Raw genomic sequence first — 20,259 nt, forward strand, 5'->3', positions numbered from 1 at the left:
AATAATAAAATTATATAAATATATAAAACTTTTTTTTTTTTGAGTTTAACGTTTTTGTTGTTTTTATGTTTGGAATTTAATGGGGGGAGTATGGGGTGTGAGGTTGGAAGGCGTGGAATGTGCAGTGTTCGAGGTGTTCAGAGTTAAACGTAAAATTGCTTTCATCTCATTTGCCAACTCACTCCAACTTGTTTTCTTCTCTTCTCTTATCATCTCTTTACTGTTTCATCCTCTTCATTCTTTCCTCTTTCACTAAACAACCAAATCTTTACTACCACACTCGCCCTATGTTTCATAATTTTGTTTTCACTTAATTTTTTTTAAGTGTTTTTTTTTTAACTCTAACGAGAATAAATAATTATTTTGATACAAAAAAAGTTCTGTTTTTATCAAAATAAACTCCAATATTTATTTTTGATAAAATAAACTTTAAAAAATAAGCACCGTTTAATAAAATAATTTTGACGTTAATTTTTCACTCTAAACGTTAATAGAAATATTTAGATGGTGTTCAGTAGACCAGGTATCGGAGAGATCTTCGGATTGAAAAGGAGGGGTACGGCCTGATTCTGGGTTGCAGAGCTGAATTTGGAGTAGTCGACGTCCCGAGTTTTTCGTGTGGAGAGGGGGGTGTTGCCTGCAAAGACATTTCGACGCTCTAGTCAGTTGGATTACAGACGAGAGATAAGAATAAAGTGATATATGTGACTTACCGTGGAAAAAGAGTAGGAGTCTCCCTTTATATACCGTGTCAGAAGTGGGTCTCGTAATAACAGACCCACCTTCCTCAAAACTTTCTCATATAGCTGTAGTAGAGAGCTGTCAAGGACACATGTCTGGGTCGAAGATTGAGCATCTCGCACCCGACCGTTCGGGACGAATGACCTACAAATCGAGTCGACCCGCGTGACATTTAAATCAAGTCTTAATAAATAGCACATTAAATATTTATCTAAAGAATTAGATATGATATTACAATATTATTTTTTATATATAAGAGATTATTAAACTCAAAATCTTTATTTCACACTTTTAACATTTCAGTTGACCTTCATTAACTCAGTAAAAATCTCATCTCACGATAGATCGTCGTTATTACATTCACCTAATATTTAGAAAATACATATTTATTTTAGATACACTTTTAACATTTAGCACACCTAAAAATAGCATTCTACTACTAATTTTTACTATCATATAGCAATAACAATACTACCACTACTTAAATAATGACAATATGCTCATAAATATAACCAAAGTTATCCCGATTACAAGCACCAATAACAAAGTCTTTATCTTTTTTATGTATTCTTCTATCACAGATGATCTCATAGTTATATGTGTCTTATAATTTTTGTAGGCTATATTTAGTTTTGAGAACTTAACAATATAAAACATTAAGAATAAGATATAAAAACTAGAGACACAAAAATTAGTATTTTTATATTTTATTTAATAATAAATTAAAATAAATTATGAAAATATAATTTATTTTTTTATGTAAAAAGTTAAAAAATTTAAAAAAATATATAATTATAAAAAATTAACAAGAATAATAAAAAAATAAAAAAATAAATTAACTTGTTAGTATTTTTATGTTTTTTCTATCAGGATAAACACATAATATATTAATTTCAGTATTTCTAGACATAATATTATTGTTTATATTTTAATTGTCAAACACGATTTTATATCTTAGTGTCCCGTGTTTCTAAATAAACGCAGATTTATTGTCCAAGATTTTCATCTCTTTGCTCCTTTCAACATTCAGCTTAATTTTTTAATCTTTTTTTTTTTCACTTCATCAACCCAACACAAAATATCTACATTCCATTCTCAATTTCTATCAAAATAAAAAAAAAAGAAATAGAAAAGTTTCAACAAATAAGAAGAATCACAAACTATATTTCAATGAGTTTCATTTAAATGACATACATACCTATTAAAAAGGACAAGGAAAAAACTAATGTCTAGATTTGGACTGAATATTCAATTTTAGCATCATCATTTTCTAACGGTCAAAGCAGAGTTCATCAAATGATTTTTTCTATTTTTTAGTGCAGCTCTCATAGTTGTTCTCGCATATAGAAGTGTCATTTTTTATTAATAAAAATTCTTTTTTCTCACCAACTACTTAGTGTGTGTTTGGATTTCAGTTTGCAAACGGGAGTTTGTATAAAAGTGATTTTGCAAACTTGTTTTTGATGAAAAGTAAGTTTGTGTTAACGTGATGTCAAAATGGATTATAGTAAAGTAAATGTTGTTTGGATTATACTACTCAAAATCACTTTTAGATGAAAAATTACTAAAAGAGACATCAATTAAAATAATTTTTTATATTATTCTATTATTTTACTTTAGATATTTGAATAAATCTTATTAATTCATTTTATAATAAAATTAATATTTACTTACTAAATTAAAGTAACATATAAAAATTGACAAAATATATTTTAATACATAAAAATACTAATAAATATTAAATTAAAATATAAAACACTAATAAAATACATAAAAAAACAATATCTTATACAAAATTATTACATAAGAACACTATTATTTCTACTGCATGTGATTAATAATTTGATCCCTAATCGAATCTCGAACACGGTCCATTTCTGCAGAAGAGCTAATGGTTAGAGTTTGATCTGAGTTTTCACCAACATAACTATTATCTTCTCCATCAAGAATGTTTGCATGTTCATATTGATTAAACTCAGTATCTGTTTCAGAATGTCTTCTAATAAAATTATGAATAGCCATTGTTGCACACACTATCTGCACTTGAGTTTCAATTTTGAACTTGGGCATGTGTCGCAAGATAGCAAATCTATTTTTCCACACTCCAAAAGTCCTTTCTATTGTGCATCTTAAGCTTGAGTGATAATAATTAAATACTTCATTATGATTTGTGAATCCAGAAGAACGCCTAAAATCTGCAAGATGATAGCGCTCACATTTATATGGACCAATATATCCTTTCGGTGTTGGATAACCGGCATCTACCAAATAATATTTACCTAATGAAGAAAAAAATAGTTACATGATAACCAAGTAAATATAGTTTATTTGTAAGAAAATGATAAAAATTAACCTGGAGGAGGATGCGGAAAATTCATGGTAGTTATACATAACAAAAATATAGTACAATAAAGGATAGAAAAATAATTTATATAAACAAAAAATAATAAAAATTAATAAAAATAAAATTTATATCAACAATAATTGTCATATAAATAAAAAATACAATAAAAATATAACAATAGAAAATTAAAAAAATAACATCAGAACACTAACAAAATAATATGAAAAATATTTATCATATAAATAAAAAATATAAAAATCAAAATATGAAAGAAAGAATTAAAAATAATAAAAAAATTAAAATCTTTAACTTAGCAGTGATGAAAATAAATCTGAAAAAAAAACTATAAGGAAGAACATACAGAGAACGAATGGTAAAATGAGGAAGAACTTACAGAGAACTAATGGTGAAATGATGTGGTTATGTGCATCCTTTTTATAGATGAAATGAAGGGTACAGTTGGTAGATATGAAATAAATTCCCTACCTAATTCCTCCAACGGTAATTAATTTTCTTAACGGTGAACGCAGAAGCTTGAATTTGTAGCTTCACGTGAACGTACGTTCAGAGGTGGAAGCACTTCTGGGTTAGGAATTTCAAAAAGTTGCCAAACATGATATTGGAACGTTCAAGACGCTCAAACGTGCTTTTCTATTCCTCAACGTGATCCCCAAACACACCTTTAATTTGGGGCTTAGAATTTTTTTCAGGTTAAAATGTAATCAATTTTATATATATCACTCTAATCTTTTAGGTAAATACTTAATATGCTATTTAGACATTTTTATTAATATCTATAATGAAGAGTTAATATTAAGATTATTTTGTCAAATAGCTAGTATATATTTTTTAAGATTTATTTTATCAACAATAAATATTGGAGTCTATTTTAATAAAAACAAAATTTTTTAAATATAAAAATAACTATTTACTCCTCTAGAAAATATCTAATCTTGTCCCATGTATGTTATGAGAATAGATATTGCATCAATAAATTAAATTAGTTCTTCTAATTTATTTAAAATATTAGCACATACATCACTCACAAAGTGATCCATCACTTATTAGTGAGGGAAATGATTAATACACAACACAAAGTAATCAAATAAAGCTTGTTATATCAATTTCTTCATCATATGATGATTTCATCATCAAATAATTGTAATGTATTGTTTTGGATAAATTAAAAAAAAAAAAAAGCACTATCCAATGTATCATCTTTACATTACTATTATCCATGACAAACTAACAAGGTTTCATCATATACATACATCACCATATAACTTTTGTTTCTACTCTTATCCTCTTGTGTAAACTTTTGTAGAATCTAAAGATCTTAACCCCACAATGAAGTAAAGAGAATTAAGACAATAAAAAGGATGAAATAAAGAGTTTGAGTTTATCTATAAAGGAACACTTTGCATACAATCATAATCATCAATTTGTGTCCCACTTTAAAGGCTGAAATGATCATATACAAAACAAATTAAAGGGAAAAGTTGATAGTTAATGTTTTCTATTCTCATCATTCACATATTACATCGGTTCCCACTTTTCTTTATTAAATGTATTACATGTTTCAGATGTTTGCTATAGAAAGAATTTAAGTATTAATTAATAGTTATTAATTTATATTTTTAAATATTTAATTTAATTTTATATAATTTAATTTTATTTATTTAATTAATAAATTTAGAATTTTTTATTTTAATTTAATAAAAAATTATAAATATTTCTAAAATTATTATATCTATCGTACAGAAAAATTAAATTGAGTGAGTTTTTTTATTCAAATTTTAAATTATGTATGGACAAATTAAATTGAGGAGTTTATTTTTTATTATTATATCAAAAAATTAAATAAAAAATAAAATATTTTTTATATTTAATTTTAACCTATTTTTCTATTTTAATTTTTTTAGTTTCAATCATTGCCTTTTTGTTTATTCTTTATTCCGTATTATATATTATAATTTTCTTGATAATATGTAATCGGAATCTCTGAATTAATAATCAATTTTCGCACATACTGATTTATCTTGGAAGGCCGATCTAACTCAAAGCCATTTTTAGGGTTTAAGTTTATTTTTCTTTGTAGCAAAGTACTAAAGTTAGAAATAATTATTTAAAAAAAAATTGAAAAGGGAGATATATATAAGTTAAGTACAAAAACCTAAGTTTAAATAAAATATGAAGAAACCTACCCACTAAATTGTTAGATTAATCATCGTTAGTTTTTATGATTCTAAAAATTGATTAAATAATAATTTAATTAAAGTTTGTTTGGATGAATTTAAAAAAAAAAGTAATGTGATGTTTAGATATTTAATATAATTTTTTTAAAATTTTTAATTATGTTTAAGTATAATAATATAAAATTATTTTTATTTATTAGATTAAAATATATTTTTTTTAAAGTAAAAAATATTATTTAAAAAGATGAAAATTATAACTTTTAAAAACAAAATTCTAATATTTTTATTTTGCTTAAAATTATCAAACACACTTAATTTCCCTAAAAAAAATATTTGCTTACACCTTGATAGTATCCAAATTCCAAACACACATTTAATTTACTTTAAATACTACTGAATTCAGATGTCCATCGAATTTGTTAAACCATTCATCAAAAGTCCAAACCTTTAACCTTCTATGAAGCAAAAGCTAGGCACCACTATTAATTATTAAGATTTAAAATCTCAAGCTAGCATGTGAAGGCCACGTGATCCGTGGTACTATATAAGTATATAATGATGGAATCTCTTATGTACTCATATAATGATTGTATTTTTCAGATGAACATTTAGTAATGTGTCAAATTTCTAGTGCCATATTTGTCCATAGAAACCGACCTTAATAACCTACTGAGGTATTGTACTAGTACTACTACAACCACCTTCTGAAACTCTGATCTTGGTTTATTATTGAATTTCTGATCTAATAAGTTCACAAGAATATTTGAAATGAAGCAAACCCCACCAGATCTTTAATTTGTAATTTGTAGCGCCGCCTAATTACTTGAAGTTGGTGAGTTTCTTAACTCAGTTTTATTAGAACCACCACATTCCAATGAATAATAGTATAAGAAATTATTTTTAATTAATCAATATTGTTACCTAGATTATTTTTTTTATTTGTATTTTTTTATATAGTAGAAGTACATAAGGAGTACATAATATATAAGGGGTTATAACTCAAATATTTTTTTTTGTTTCTAATCATGTACGATACACATGAAATTTTTATTGCTTACTTGCATGAGGATTCTAAATCTATACATATGTCCTGTGTACTAAGTGACGCATAAACATCCCAAACTGGAATCACAAATTTAGACCAGCTCGAGATGTAAAATTAGCATACAGCTGCAGATTATACAACAAAATGAGCAATCAATGACTGATTCCTTTATGGTTCACAAAATCAGCAACCCCTAAGGTCACGCCACCTGAGATAAACCAATCCAGCACGATAATGAGTATACGCCCCAACCACGACGAATATATGAAACAACTGGTGACTGTGTCCAGCAATGTCAAATTTCCCAGGCATCCACCGTTCCGGAATCCTGGTGGCATAGATCAGTGCTCCAACGCCATAGAAAGCACCCATCAGAAGCTCATAACCTGTTGTATGGAATACCTCAGGCTCGCCCCAGAACAAATACAGCTTGTGCAGTATAGGTCCTGCACCAGACAAACCCATGCCAAAGAAGAGGGATGCCCGGATGGTGCGGAATTCTGGACTTTGAAAGACTGGAAGGAGAGAAACTAAGATAGTGGCGATTCCCAATATGGTAATGAATCCCAAGTAAAGGTTGCAGAAGAATGGATAACACATAAAAGAGTAATATACTGGGGGATAGAATGAGGTAGATATCAGGGCTGCAATGCCAGCATAGTCGAGCCTGAGCCTAATGTAAGATATGCGCTCGGAGTGGCAAGAGAGTAGATGGCAGACACTGCTAGCTAGCAAGCAAAACATTGCCCCTCCTAAAAATGCGAAAAAAGGCCACCTTGTAATTGGTCTAATCATCAGTGGTGCTATAATGTTTGCCAGGTCCTCCTTTACACTATGCAGAACACAAGAATCGGTATGATTGGCACTGAAAAATCTTTCCGGCAAACAATTATACAGAAGTTCTTTTACATGCCAACTTGAGATTGACGGAAGCATATCCATTGAGGGCAACGTAGTCCTTAACTCGTCCCTGATCTTGTGAAAATCAGGCATGGAAGGGAGGCAAGTGAGAAGCTCTGCTTGTAATTTGTGCAGGTCGGGAAAATGCTGCAGTGTATTAAGATCTACAACCTTTGGAACTTTCATGGCAGTGTATATGGTCAATGCCAGAAATATGAAAAATCCAATCAGATGCGTCCAAACATTGAGAGTTTCATTGTGGATGGTGAAGATGCTGAGAAGGACCTGCTTCATAGGCCATTCGGGGCGGTAATGGCGGAGGATGTACTCGTTGTCCCTCAAGTAACTAGGTAGAGCGTGGTACTCCACCAGCTGGGACTTCATCTTCTTCCATAGCCTCCTCATTTTCCCTGCCCGTGAACAACCACCGCTAACCGACTCAACCGCTTCGTCTTCACCACCCATACCCGTGATCCCCTTGCCCTCACAATTAAAACAATTATGAGATTATTAAGAAGGGGAAGGCGAGGACGAATGAGAAGAATTGAGAAGAAAGGGGGCCGGGGATATTTTGACGTTAACAAGAAGATTCTTGGATGAGATGAATGAGAAGAATTGAGAAGAAAGGGGGCCGGGGATATTTTGACGTTAACAAGAAGATTCTTGGATGAGATGAATGAGAAGAATTGAGAAGAAAGGGGGCCGGGGATATTTTGACGTTAACAAGAAGATTCTTGGATGAGATGCGGAGATGCCAACTACCCAATTTCCCTTTTGCCTTGGCTTCGCGGGTATTTCAATTGTGGTTTGTTTGTATTGTTGTGGTGCAATCAGCAGTCCCTATGGACGCACGATTTTGGAGGTCACGCTTCTAGCCTCTGCCATCGACATCAGAATAAGTTGATGGCCAGAAGGGACTAAGAGATGGAAAAGAATAAGTTGTTCTCATTTTGAAAAGAATGAAAAATCCCTTAAAAAATATTTGAGTTATAACCCCTTATATACTATGTACTCCTTATGTACTCCTACTATATAAAAAAATACAAATAAAAAAAATAATCTAGGTAACACCCTCCCGCAAGCTAGAATTGTATAAATCTAACAATCCTAGCTTGGAAACATTAGTAGAGAAGGAACCCGGTGGTAGAGCTTTGGTAAGAAAATCAGCAAGTTGGTCTTGGGACCGAACTGGCATAAGATGAATGAGACCAGACAGATGTTTTTCACGAACAATGTGGCAGTCTACTTCAATGTGTTTGGTTCTTTCATGGAAGATGGGATTGTTGGCAATATGAATAGCTGACTGGTTGTCACAGAATAGGGTGATAGATTTTTGAAGCGGCAGACCAAGAAAATCCATTAAGAAAGACAACCAGCTAGCTTCACAAGTGGCAGCTGCAAGAGATCTGTATTCAGCTTCTGCAGAAGACTTGGCAACAGTGGTTTGTTTCTTACTCTTCCAACTGACAAGAGAGCTTCCAAGCATGAAGCAATAACCAGAAACAGAGCGACGAGTATCGGCACAGGTAGCCCAGTCAGCATCGGCAAATCCGGTGAGATGCATATCAGAAGTAGAGGAGAAGAATAAACCAGTTGCAGGTCTACCTTTTAAGTATCGGAGCACACGGAAAGCAGCCTGCAGGTGAGAGGTGGTTGCACAGTCCAAAAACTGACTCAAACGCCCCACAGCATAGGAGATATCAGGTCTAGTGTTTGTGAGGTAAAGGAGTCGGCCAATGAGTTGTCTGTAAGTAGTGTTGTCTGGTAAAATGGTACCCGACTCCTTTGAGAGTTTCTGACTATAATCAAATGGAGTGGAGAGAGGCTTGCAATCTAGATAACCAAAATCCTTGAGAAGGTCCATGGCATACTTCCGTTGATAAATGTGAATTCCCGAGTTGGAGCGTGCGACTTCCATTCCCAAGAAGTACTTGAGATCACCAAGGTCTTTTATTTTAAACTTGTCATCTAAAATCTGCTTGATGGAATTGATTTCACCAATGTTATCACCGGTTAAAACCAAATCATCCACATATACTAGGATGGCAGTGAAGCCTTCAGAAGATTTCTTGATGAAGAGAGAATGATCATCAAAAAACTGCTTATAACCAGCATCAACAAGAGTCTGAGTGAGCTTAATATTCCATTGCCTGCTAGCTTGCTTAAGTCCATATAGAGACTTTTGTAATTTGCAGACCAAACCTGGTTGTGACACATCCAAACCGGGTGGTATCCGCATGTAAACTTCCTTGTCCAAATCTCCATGAAGGAAAGCAGTGTTGACGTCCAGCTGTTTCAAATGCCATTTCTTTGCCGCTGCCAATGCCAATATTACTCGTAGAGTAGTCATTTTGACAACTGGACTAAATGTATCACCATAATCCACTCCTTGCACTTGAGTGAATCCTTTTGCAACTAGCCTGGCTTTGTGCCTTTCTATGGTGCCATCGGGATTGAATTTTACCCGAAAAATCCATTTGCAACCCACAGCCTTCTTGCCTTTTGGGAGTTCAGTGAGACACCAAGTTCTATTCTGATCCAGAGCTGCTAATTCAGCTTGTATTGCCTTTCTCCAGCATTCATGTGCAGCCGCTTCCTCATAGGTGCTAGGTTCTGAATTTGAGGTGATAGCTAGAGAAAGAGACTTATATTCTGGGTTTAGTTTATCATATGATAAATATTGTGAGATAGGATATAAAGTGTTAGAGTTGGCAAAATTGCTAGGATGCGTTGTGTGGGTTATCATACAATGGTAGTCCTTCAAATAAGCAGGCGATCTCTTGACCCTTTCAGATTTTCTAGTGATGCAGTCATGCGGGATGATGTAATTTTGTGATGCAGGTACAGTGTTGGTGTGTGGGGTGCTAGTGGGTGCAATGGTATGTGAGGAAATAGGTGAATGCATTGAGCTTGAGAGATCTACAGTTGAATCTGTGAGTGTGGTATGTGTAGGTGATGGCAAATGATGTGTGGATGGTGTATCATATTGAAAAATGTCAATGCATTGTGGAAGAAGAGTGGGTGTCATAATTTCAGTGCTTGTGGAATGTGAAAATGGAAAATGAGTTTCATAGAAAGTTACATTTCTAGATATGAAAATTTCTTTTGACTTCAAATCAATAAGTCGAAAACCCTTTGTTCCAAATTTGAAACCGAGAAATGCTGCTTTTCTAGCTCTTGGGTCCAATTTTGTTCTTGAATTTGTTAACGTGGAGGCATATGCAAGAGAACCAAATACTCTTAAATCTGAAAGATTGGGTAATGTACCATACAAAACCTTATAAGGACTGACATTATCCAATTTAATACTGGGCAGCCTATTAATTAGGTGAATAGCGTGAGCAACTGCGTATTGCCAAAAACAAAGTGGAATTCCTGATTGAAATAACAGTGCTCGAGCAACACCTAAAATGTGCTGGTGTTTTCTCTCTACAATTCCATTTTGCTCTGGTGTTTCTACACAGGAAGTTTGGTGTAGAATGCCAGTTGATGCAAAATAGGACTTTAGAGTGAATTATGGTCCCTTGTCAGTTCTTATACACTTAATTTGTTTTTCAAATTGTACTTTGACAAAATTTACAAAGTTAATAACCAATTGTGATGCCTCAGATTTTGTTTTCATAAAAAAAGTCCAAGTAAATCTACTCTTGCCATCCACCACAGTCAAAAAATATCTATGTCCTTCATTGGAAGGGACAGAAATGGGACCCCAGATATCCATATGAACTAAATCAAAACAATTCTTTATTTCAGTTGTGCTAAGATCAAAAGATAGCTTCTTTTGTTTTGCAAAATGACATGAGTCACAAGGAAATGTTGAAGCAGTGCAATCTATAAAAGGATAATCTTTTTTCATTAAAATTAGTCTATGCATAGGTATATGTCCTAATCTAAGATGCCAAATCTTGTTATGCTCAGTTTGTGAAGATGCTATGTTATGAGTAGTGGTAGAAGCTGCTGCCAATGAAGCTTGCTTTATTGAAGGGGATTGAAGGTGAAAGCATTCTATTTCTCTACTCATTGTATATAGCCCATCTCCGCACTTAGCAATGCCAATCATCTTCGATGTGGATTGATCCTGTATCTCACAACACTTATCATTGATTAACATTTGACAACGTAAATTTGAGGTTAATTTTGACACAGAAATCAATTTGAAATCAAAGGAGGGAATGTACAAAACATTTTTGAGAAAAAAATTTTTAGAAAATATGATTGTGCCAACAATGGTGCTCACAGTTTTGGTTCCATTTGGCAATATCACATTTATTGGAGCAATATTTTGAAAACTTGCAAAATCTTTTAAGTCAAAAGTCACATGATCTGTCGCACCAGAGTCAATGACCCATAGTGCAGATTTTGGAGTTATAATACTCATAATTCTTGTATTAAATTGTAATACAATGATTTTACCTGGAGTGGAGGTCTGAATAGAATTAACCTGATTTGCATTATGAGGTTGTTGCTGCACACTTTTACCTTTGATCAGCTCCAACAAGGCAAATTTTTGTTCTGGAGTGAATTCAGAGCTTGACATTCCAATGTTCTCTTGGAGGCAATTGAGCTGGGGGTGTTTATCATTGAGTACATTAGCAATTGGGGTGGGATGTTGCTGCCGCTGCTGGAAATGGGAGGGGTACCCATGTTTCTTATAGCACACAGCTTCTGTGTGGCCAAGTTTGTTGCAATAAGAGCATACTATCTTAGCTCCACGCCCTCTACCACCTTGACTTGATCTCCCTCGCCCTCTTCCTCTGCCTCTATTAGATGAGGAATTGAGCACTTGTGATGTAGTTGTATTTTGAGTGGAATTGAACAAAATTTTATTGTTGTCCATGTTGGTCAACTGTCTCTCTTGCTGTGTTAGCATAGAAAATACTGTGTTTAGGTCTGGTAGGGGTGACATGAGCATGATTTGTGATCTGACGGTAGAGTATTGTTCGTTCAATCCTCTCAAAAGTCTGACTACTTGATCTTCATCTCTGTATTCTCTGCACATCCGACACAGTTTGGAATGGATCTGAAATTGTTGAGCTCCTCCCAGATCTGTTTGAGCCTTGTGTAATAATCAGTGATGGTCAGATCACCTTGCTTGATGGCAAAAAGTTCCTCTTGGAGTTCTGCAGTTCTGAACCTGTCCCCTTGGTAGTACCTGTGCTTAAGTTCCTCCCACAAATCAACAGCAACATTGTTCCACATAACACTATCACGAATTCCAGGACTTAATGAAAGATTGATCCAAGAAACAATCAAATTGTTGCATCTTTCCCATGCCTCATATTCAACATTATTATTCTTAGGTTTTCTTATGGTACCATCAATAAATTTCAATTTGTTCTTTGAACTCAGTGCTCTAATCATAGCATGACTCCAACTATCATAATTGTTAGGTGTTAACACGATTGAAATAATCGGTGTACCTGAATTTTCTCCCGGATGGATAAAATAAGGGCTTGATTGATCTTGAATTGGACTTGTGTTGTTCTTCGAAATCTGAGACTGAAGAGTAGTGAGTTGATGGAGGAGATTGGCTAGTGCGTTTACATCCATCTGTACTGCGTTGCTCTGATTGTCAGCCATTGTTGAGAAATCAATGAATCACAGAATAATGAGGATCCAGATCTTCTTCCTTCTAACTCGTTGATCGGAACAGCTATGTTCAAACAAGAAAGAATCTTGTGAAATAGCCTCTCATCAAACTCTATTGGGTGAGTCTAAAGGAAGAGGTAAGAAAAGGGAAAAGAAAATCTCGAAAGAAAAATTAGGAAAAGAAAAAAAAATGGCAAAATTGGCAACTAAATTCACAGCTTGATTGCTTTCCACGCTCACCGCACCATGAAGAAAATTTCATGCCCTAAGCTATTCAAGCTGTGATGTTGATGGCCAGAAGGGACTAAGAAATGGAAAAAAATAAGTTGTTCTCAAATATTAATTTATTTTTTATTGTAAAATTATGTTTTTAACTTTTATTTTCTGAAAGATTAAAGATTTAGGATTAAAGTTTTGTATTTAAGTTTTAAGATTTAAAATTTCAAATTTACGGTAAAAGAATAATTTGAGGAAAGTTAACTAATATTAATTGATTAACACTTGAATCCAAAGACCAAAATACTGAAATAGAACTCTTTTTATTAAATAAAGTGCCAAATGTTTCTAAATTAAATCATGTATTAAAAATTATTCATTTTTTTTTAAATTGTATACAATTTTTAAATGTAGGAAAAAAAACAATTTAAAATATTTCTAAATCAAGTATTATATATTCTGATCTTTATGAATACGAATATCCAAATGTACAAATGTCTTGAAAGGATTTGCTTTCACACCAAGCTGAAATGAATGGGCTTTAAACAAATGGCAAGCACATTAATTTCTATCCACAACCCCGAAATAAAAACAAAATGACAATACCAAAAAAAAAAAAAATGAAGTTTCAAGATTATCTAGAAGAATGAAAGTTTTGAGAAATATTTTATAGAATTCGCTACAAAACTTGAGACATACACAGTACACTGGATATTGGAATTCTCTAACTTATCCTTTTTTTTTGGTCATTTTTTTTCTCCTAATTTTGACAGAGTGTTCCTTTTGTTTTTGGTGCAAGAAGGGCCAGCAGCCCAACTTGTTATACTTTCAATATTATGATGAACTTGTGATAGAGGTGAGCCCAAATACTAAAACTTCACATTGGGCCTATAAGTGAGGACCGGCCCATTAACAGAAATGAGGGTTGCCATTTGAAGCAGACACACATATATAGCACTTCGCGATAGAGAGAGAGGGAGAGAGAGAACTGAGAAGGGAGAAAATGGTGTCGCTGAAGCTGCAGAAGCGATTGGCGGCGAGCGTTCTCAAGTGTGGAAGAGGAAAAGTGTGGCTTGATCCCAATGAAGTCAACGAAATCTCCATGGCCAATTCTCGTATGCTCTCTCTCTCTTCCAGTTTATTGTTATCAACATTTTCAGCTCCGTTTAGCCAGATTAGGATCGAAGAAATGTCGATGCTATCAAAATGAAAAACAAAAGCCTGTGTTCCTTTAGCTAAGCTCTGAGGAAACAGAAAATAAAATAAAGAAAAGAAGAAGAAGAAAATAATTAGTTTCCTGTGAGAGAAACAGTTAGCGAGCTCCTTTATCTTAAAAAAATAGTTTGTTCAAGTTTCATTAAAATTTTCACTTTATTTTAACACCGCAAGATTTTTTTTTTCTTTTCAAAGTTTTGATTTGTGTTTTCAGTTGGATCTGATATCTGAATGTGGTGTGTTTTTTTCTGTACCTAGTAGTAATACGGTTTGGTGTTTGTCCATTTAGGCATTTAGCATTACTTAGTGACATTTCCTCCCAAAAAAACTAAACCCTAAACCCTTCAAGGTATTGTCGACGGAGGTTGCTAATCCAAGACTTTTAGTGAACATTATTACTGGTTAATGGTCATAGATAGCACTTTCTAGCTTCAAAATTATACTTTTAAGGGTAATATAAAGTACATCAATCAAATTTGAGACACTTATTTTGATATACTCTATTGGACAACAAAACATTGTCCGTTACTTAGCTTGGTGGGTGCTTTGTTCGTAGGCCAAAACATTCGAAAGTTGGTTAAGGATGGATTTATCATCAGGAAGCCAACCAAGATTCACTCACGCTCCCGGGCTCGCAGGATGAAGGAAGCCAAGCGGAAGGGTCGCCACTCCGGATACGGTAATTTTTGTTATACTTAAATGCAAAAGAGATATGCCATCTGTGCTTATCTTTGCTTTGTACACTGAGCCAACATTACAAATCCTCACCATTTGATGAGGTGTGACTTGTGAGATCTAATTCCATATTTCAACCCGAGTCCGAACCTTCATTCGGTCTTGGGGGTTATATGTTAGGTGCGTTTATGAGGCAAAGATGAGTACACAGCATTTCTCAATGTGAAAATAATTGATCTTATAATTCAATATTGGGATGGATTAAATTCTAGTAGTTTGTAGCTGATGCATATTCACAAAATATGGCCATGGTACTATTGGTCGTTCGCCACTTGAAGCATAATAACTGAGAAGTTAGTTTGTTTTGTGTTCGATTCTACTTGTTTGGAACTAATTGTAGGTTGAATTATTTATGGTAGAATTTATTTAGTTAAACTGTTTTATGTTTGATCATAGTTGTTAAAGTAACTGTCAGAAAATAAAAAAAATGTTTTCAGTTTGCCCAAAATCTATTATAGAACAAGAATTTGATCTTGAGAGTTAGAAACCAAACAGTATTGGAATTTACTAAATCAATTTTACTTCCTCCCAAAATCAATTCTAAGCCTCCCAGGGGATTTTCAAAGATGTTATTCAACACAATATCACTCTTTAGATAAGCCACTAAGTGATATTGAACCTTAATTTTTCACTCCTTTTGTAAGTCATGCTTTACAGAGCTGCTTATCGATTGAAAAGAAGTTTGTAATACTTCTGCTAGATAGGTTTGCAGATAAGTTATAGCCACTAAATACATGTGGAGCTTTGTTAGCTGGGCATAAAATGAATTTGCATTTTGGTCCTGGTCATCATTTGCGAATTACAATGCTTACTTCAATACTATCAGGTAAGCGTAAGGGTACAAGGGAGGCAAGGCTCCCCACCAAAGTACTTTGGATGAGGAGGATGCGTGTTCTAAGGCGATTGCTTCGTAAGTACAGGGAATCAAAGAAGATCGACAAGCACATGTACCATGATATGTACATGAAGGTGAAGGGTAATGTTTTCAAGAACAAGAGAGTTTTGATGGAGAGCATCCACAAATCCAAGGCTGAGAAGGCTAGAGAAAAGACTTTGTCTGATCAGTTCGAGGCCAAGCGCGCAAAGAACAAGGCTAGCAGGGAAAGGAAATCTGCTCGAAGGGAGGAACGTCTGGCCCAAGTGAGTTCCATTCACGGGTTTATAATCTCGTAATCCTTGCACATGGGAATACTTAGAGATGTATAATTTGTACTCATTCTTCTTGTACATCAAGTCGACACACTTCACTCCTCCAACTGGTAACATGTGAGACCTGTTAAGTTCTACACCCCATCCAATGGAGGAGAGATGCGTGTTACCCTGGTGTACAACCTAATATACAAAACATTTCTCTAACACTTAACTGTTTTGTGTGTTCTCCTAAGTTATATCTAAAATTATCACACTTGTGTTATGTGTTTGAAATGTTTAGGGTCCTAGAGAGAAGGTGACAGCAGCACCTAGTGCTCCACCTGCTACAGCACCCCAGCCTGCCCAGTGAGTATTACAGTTTATGTTTATGTCATAGTTGCAATTTGTGTATGGTGTTTTTCTTGTTTAATGGTCAATTGTATATCTTTTATGCAGAGCACCAAAGAAATCCAAGAAGTAACAATCATCGTTTCCAGTAAACTAGAAGGAGGATGGTGAATCTGTAATGGTTCTAAACATAATCATTCAGTCTACTATACTAGTTTTGATGTGAGTTCATTTTTGGCAGTTTTGGTTTTGTAAGTTCTATAACATTTGTTTCGTATTTTGAATTATTAGTTTGTTTTTTATTATTTATGTTTCTCCTTCTGATATTAAGATTCACCTGCGTGCTACCAATCTCGCCCCATAACATAAAATTAACCCAAAAATAATTTGCAGAGTTTATGTGATCAACAAATTTCAGCCTTAAATTAGGGGAACATAAGGAAACATGCAAGAATTGGTCATATTAACTATTTTGCATTCTCTAACCATTGTATATATTATTGAGTTAAAACTAAACAAAGATTATATTTAACTTATTTTATCAAAATAATAATATTAATACACGCGTGCTCATAAAGAAATGATCAAATTGTCATTCAACTGGTTTCAATAAACAAAAGCGTACACAACACGTAAATATAAATATAAATACAATATAGAAAAATACCACACTTGTTATACTTGCCCTTTTGCTTAACATAATAAGAAACAAGATCATAAAAAGCAAATTGCACTAGTCATCATCCAGAAAACATTAACAGAGGGTTAGTTGCAATTTCCTCCTCAAAACCCGAAGAGCCAGAAGAATTATTTGAAGTAGCTTCTCCTGAGTTAATCTCAGAATCTCCGTGGATAATATCATTTGGATAATATGAAGGCTTTGGAGGCATTTCAATATTTGCAGCTTCTCCTTCTAACATTTCCACTACTTTATTCATTGAAGGACGATCACTTGGCTTCAATTGTATACACCACAGCGCAGTTGTAAACATCTTTTTTGCTAATTCGCTTGTTTCTTCATGCATCAAAATTTCCACCTTTATCTCATCACTTTTCTGAGCCAATTGATCATATATCCAAAATGGAAAGTAAAATTGGCTTGAATGCTCTGCGTTTGGATTCGAGTTTCTTCTTTGACTTGCCATTTCCATCAAAAGCATTCCAAAGCTATAGACATCAGCCTTGTAAGATATTGCACCAATATTTTTATAGAACAATTCTGGGGCCATGTAACCAAGGGTTCCTCTTGCTGTTTTCAAAGAAACAATACTGTTATCCAGAGGATTAAGCTTTGCAAGACCAAAGTCTGAGACCTTAGGAATGAAGTTCTCGTCAAGAAGAATGTTGTGAGGCTTGATATCAAAATGCAAAATTTGCATGTCACAACCTTCATGCAGATAAGCTATACCACGAGCCACTCCAAGAGATATTTCAAAAAGTTCCTGGTAAGTCAATGATACACTATCCACTTTGGAGAAGATAAATTTATCTAGAGAACCATTCGACATAAATTCGTATACAAGAGCGCGTTTTGAACCCTCTACACAAAATCCAACCAATCTTACTACATTGGCATGATGTATTCTACCAATTGTAGCAACTTCACTGATGAAATCTTGACCATTACCCTTGGCTTTACCCAACATTTTTATGGCTACAAAGGGTCCACTTCGTAACTTTCCCTTGTATACTGAGCCAAATCCTCCTTCTCCCAATTTTTCCTTAAAATCTCTTGTCATCTGCTTTATCTCTTTATATGAATATCTTATTGGAATGAGTTTGTTCCCTTGCAAAAATTCCTCAATATTTTCATAAATTGATGCATGTCTTCTTTGGCTTATGTAGATCAACATTATGAAGAAAAACACGAGACCTGATATGAATTTGACGACCATGTATGGCACCATAACCCGTCCCGTGAAAACTCCTAGCTTAATAATAGCTAATACATCTGCTTTATAGAAGGTATCACCACCATCTTTTCCTACTACTTTTCGAAGTCCTGTGTAATATAAAAGTATCAATCAATTTAAATATGTTTGTTGTTAACGAGAGTATAAAAGTTGAACATGGGATACAAAGAATGTAATTTGATATTCAATAATGGTAAAATAGTTTACATAAATATTTAATTGACATAAGAAAAACCACCAATTTATCTCTTAAAAAAATTGAAAAAATGGCAAATTATTTAGTCTCTAAAAGATATTGTATATGTTTTGTGGCACCCTAATAATGTCTTCTTAGTGACATAGGACTCGATAGATATGGAAATCACACCATGCAACTGAAAATATTTGCTGAGGAATAAGAATCTACCTTTCAAAATTCCATACGCGTAATCTGCAAAGAATTAGTGGAATAAATCATAAGACATGGAGAAACGTTTCAAAAGGATGCAAGTCGTAGAAAAGCACTCAAACTAGACACAAAGCAAAAGGTGCGATGACATTATTGGGAGCTTGCGATTATATATTCCTTACTTTGCATTATCTTAATATTGTTGAAAGATGAGAAATTGGGTAGCCATCCTAATGCCAAAATGCTTTATCAATAATGTACAAAATTAACTACTAAATTAATTGTATTACTGTATATTATACATGTTATATTATACATTTTTAATAAAATAATTTATCACCAAAATAATTATACTTTTTATAATAAAATAATCAAATCTTTATAGTTGATTGGTAGCTGATTTTTTGTGTCATTGTGATATATTGAGCTATAGTGATACTATCTACTACAGAGGCTGAGTACATGGCAATAGCAGAAGGGGTGAAAAAAGTATTGTGGCTAAGGGGTCTTCTAGATAATTTGGGGTTGAAGCAAGATTGCGTGAATCTGAGTTGTGATAATCAAAGTGCAATTCATTTGGCTAAAAATCAGGTTCATCATGCTCGTACCAAGCATATTGATGTAAGATATCACTTCGTGCACGATGTTATAGAGAAAGGTAACATTTCTCTTATAAAAGTACACACAGATGAAAACCCTGCTGATATGTTGACTAAAGTAGTGTCAGGAAATAAGTTTCAACACTGTTTGGAATTGTTCAATATTGCTTCATGTTAGGCATTACATGGAGAAATAGAGGAACTACGATTGGTTTGATCCTGAACAAGGGTACGTAGGCAGTCATTGTAAAACGATGCAACCGGATATGAATACCACACTTTGATCGTACAAAATTTGAGTAAATTTCAAATTACGAGGTAGAGAATTGTGAGAATAAAAGAAAGGTAGAGAGAAAACAAAGGGAGGTAGACAAAAGATGGAAGAGAGAAAATGGTGGATTGTTAAGGAGCTTCTATAGAAAACTATTTTATAGTATGCTCTCTTGTTATTTATAGAAATTAGAAAACTATAAAAATAAGTGAAATCAAAATGTATTCAATTAAAATTAAAATTAAAGGAATTTACATTCATAGCAATTATTTATTTTCTTTCTTTTTTCTCTTTAATAATTATATAACAAGTGTATTATTATAAATAATGTTCAATTTTATATTACTTTCTATCTATTAGAAGTTTAATAAGGGATAAAAGTTCATACCTTCTGCGATTATTTGGAGCTTCGACACCTTTCCTAAATGACAGTAGAAACAAATTAGCTATAGAGTATTGAAGATAGCAAAAATAATACTACAAATTATTTCGTGCCGCTGTATGTGGTTTACCACCGTATTATTAGTAATATATTTAAATGAAATTCATATGAAACTAATTTTATGGGAAAAAATTATATTGCACTAAATTTTAAATTTTAGCATAGTTCTTAATTTCGAATTCTTGAA

At 33.2% G+C, this 20,259-nt stretch overlaps 3 protein-coding genes across 3 annotated transcripts in view; 1 reads left to right on the forward strand and 2 right to left on the reverse strand.

Moving 5' to 3' along the window:
• Positions 1-6,388: 6,388 nt before the first annotated feature.
• On the reverse strand, positions 6,389-7,814 carry LOC107495732 (heptahelical transmembrane protein 4-like). The gene has a single exon (XM_016116896.3). The coding sequence runs from the start codon at positions 7,688-7,690 to the stop codon at positions 6,509-6,511; it is 1,182 nt and encodes a 393-aa protein (XP_015972382.1). The 5' UTR covers positions 7,691-7,814; the 3' UTR covers positions 6,389-6,508.
• Positions 7,815-14,004: 6,190 nt separating this feature from the next.
• Positions 14,005-16,764, forward strand: LOC107495864 (60S ribosomal protein L19-1). Its single transcript, XM_016117072.3, has 5 exons — positions 14,005-14,145; positions 14,802-14,924; positions 15,807-16,120; positions 16,413-16,477; positions 16,568-16,764. The coding sequence occupies exons 1-5, from the start codon at positions 14,034-14,036 to the stop codon at positions 16,590-16,592; spliced, it is 639 nt and encodes a 212-aa protein (XP_015972558.1). The 5' UTR covers positions 14,005-14,033; the 3' UTR covers positions 16,593-16,764.
• LOC107495739 (LEAF RUST 10 DISEASE-RESISTANCE LOCUS RECEPTOR-LIKE PROTEIN KINASE-like 2.2) overlaps positions 16,758-20,259 on the reverse strand; it is a 5,133-nt gene continuing 1,631 nt past the window's right edge. The window contains exons 2-4 of the mRNA XM_016116903.3: positions 20,019-20,051; positions 18,779-18,802; positions 16,758-18,461 (exon numbers count right to left, since the gene is read on the reverse strand). Coding sequence (XP_015972389.2) covers positions 17,200-18,461; positions 18,779-18,802; positions 20,019-20,051 — 1,319 coding nt within the window. The 3' untranslated portion in view covers positions 16,758-17,199. The remainder of the gene's footprint in view (positions 18,462-18,778; positions 18,803-20,018; positions 20,052-20,259) is intronic.

The sequence above is a fragment of the Arachis duranensis genome, chromosome 6 (assembly GCF_000817695.3).
Source record: "Arachis duranensis cultivar V14167 chromosome 6, aradu.V14167.gnm2.J7QH, whole genome shotgun sequence".
NCBI lineage: Eukaryota > Viridiplantae > Streptophyta > Magnoliopsida > Fabales > Fabaceae > Arachis > Arachis duranensis.

Coding starts and splice junctions, on each gene's coding strand:
- LOC107495732 (XM_016116896.3), bottom strand. CDS start 7,690: ATGGGTGGTGAAGACGAAGCGGTTGAGTCGGTTAGCGGTGGTTGTTCA.
- LOC107495864 (XM_016117072.3), top strand. CDS start 14,034: ATGGTGTCGCTGAAGCTGCAGAAGCGATTGGCGGCGAGCGTTCTCAAG. Junction 14,146..14,801: donor AATCTCCATGGCCAATTCTC/GTATGCTCTCTC, acceptor CTTTGTTCGTAG/GCCAAAACATTCGAAAGTTG. Junction 16,478..16,567: donor ACAGCACCCCAGCCTGCCCA/GTGAGTATTACA, acceptor TCTTTTATGCAG/AGCACCAAAGAAATCCAAGA.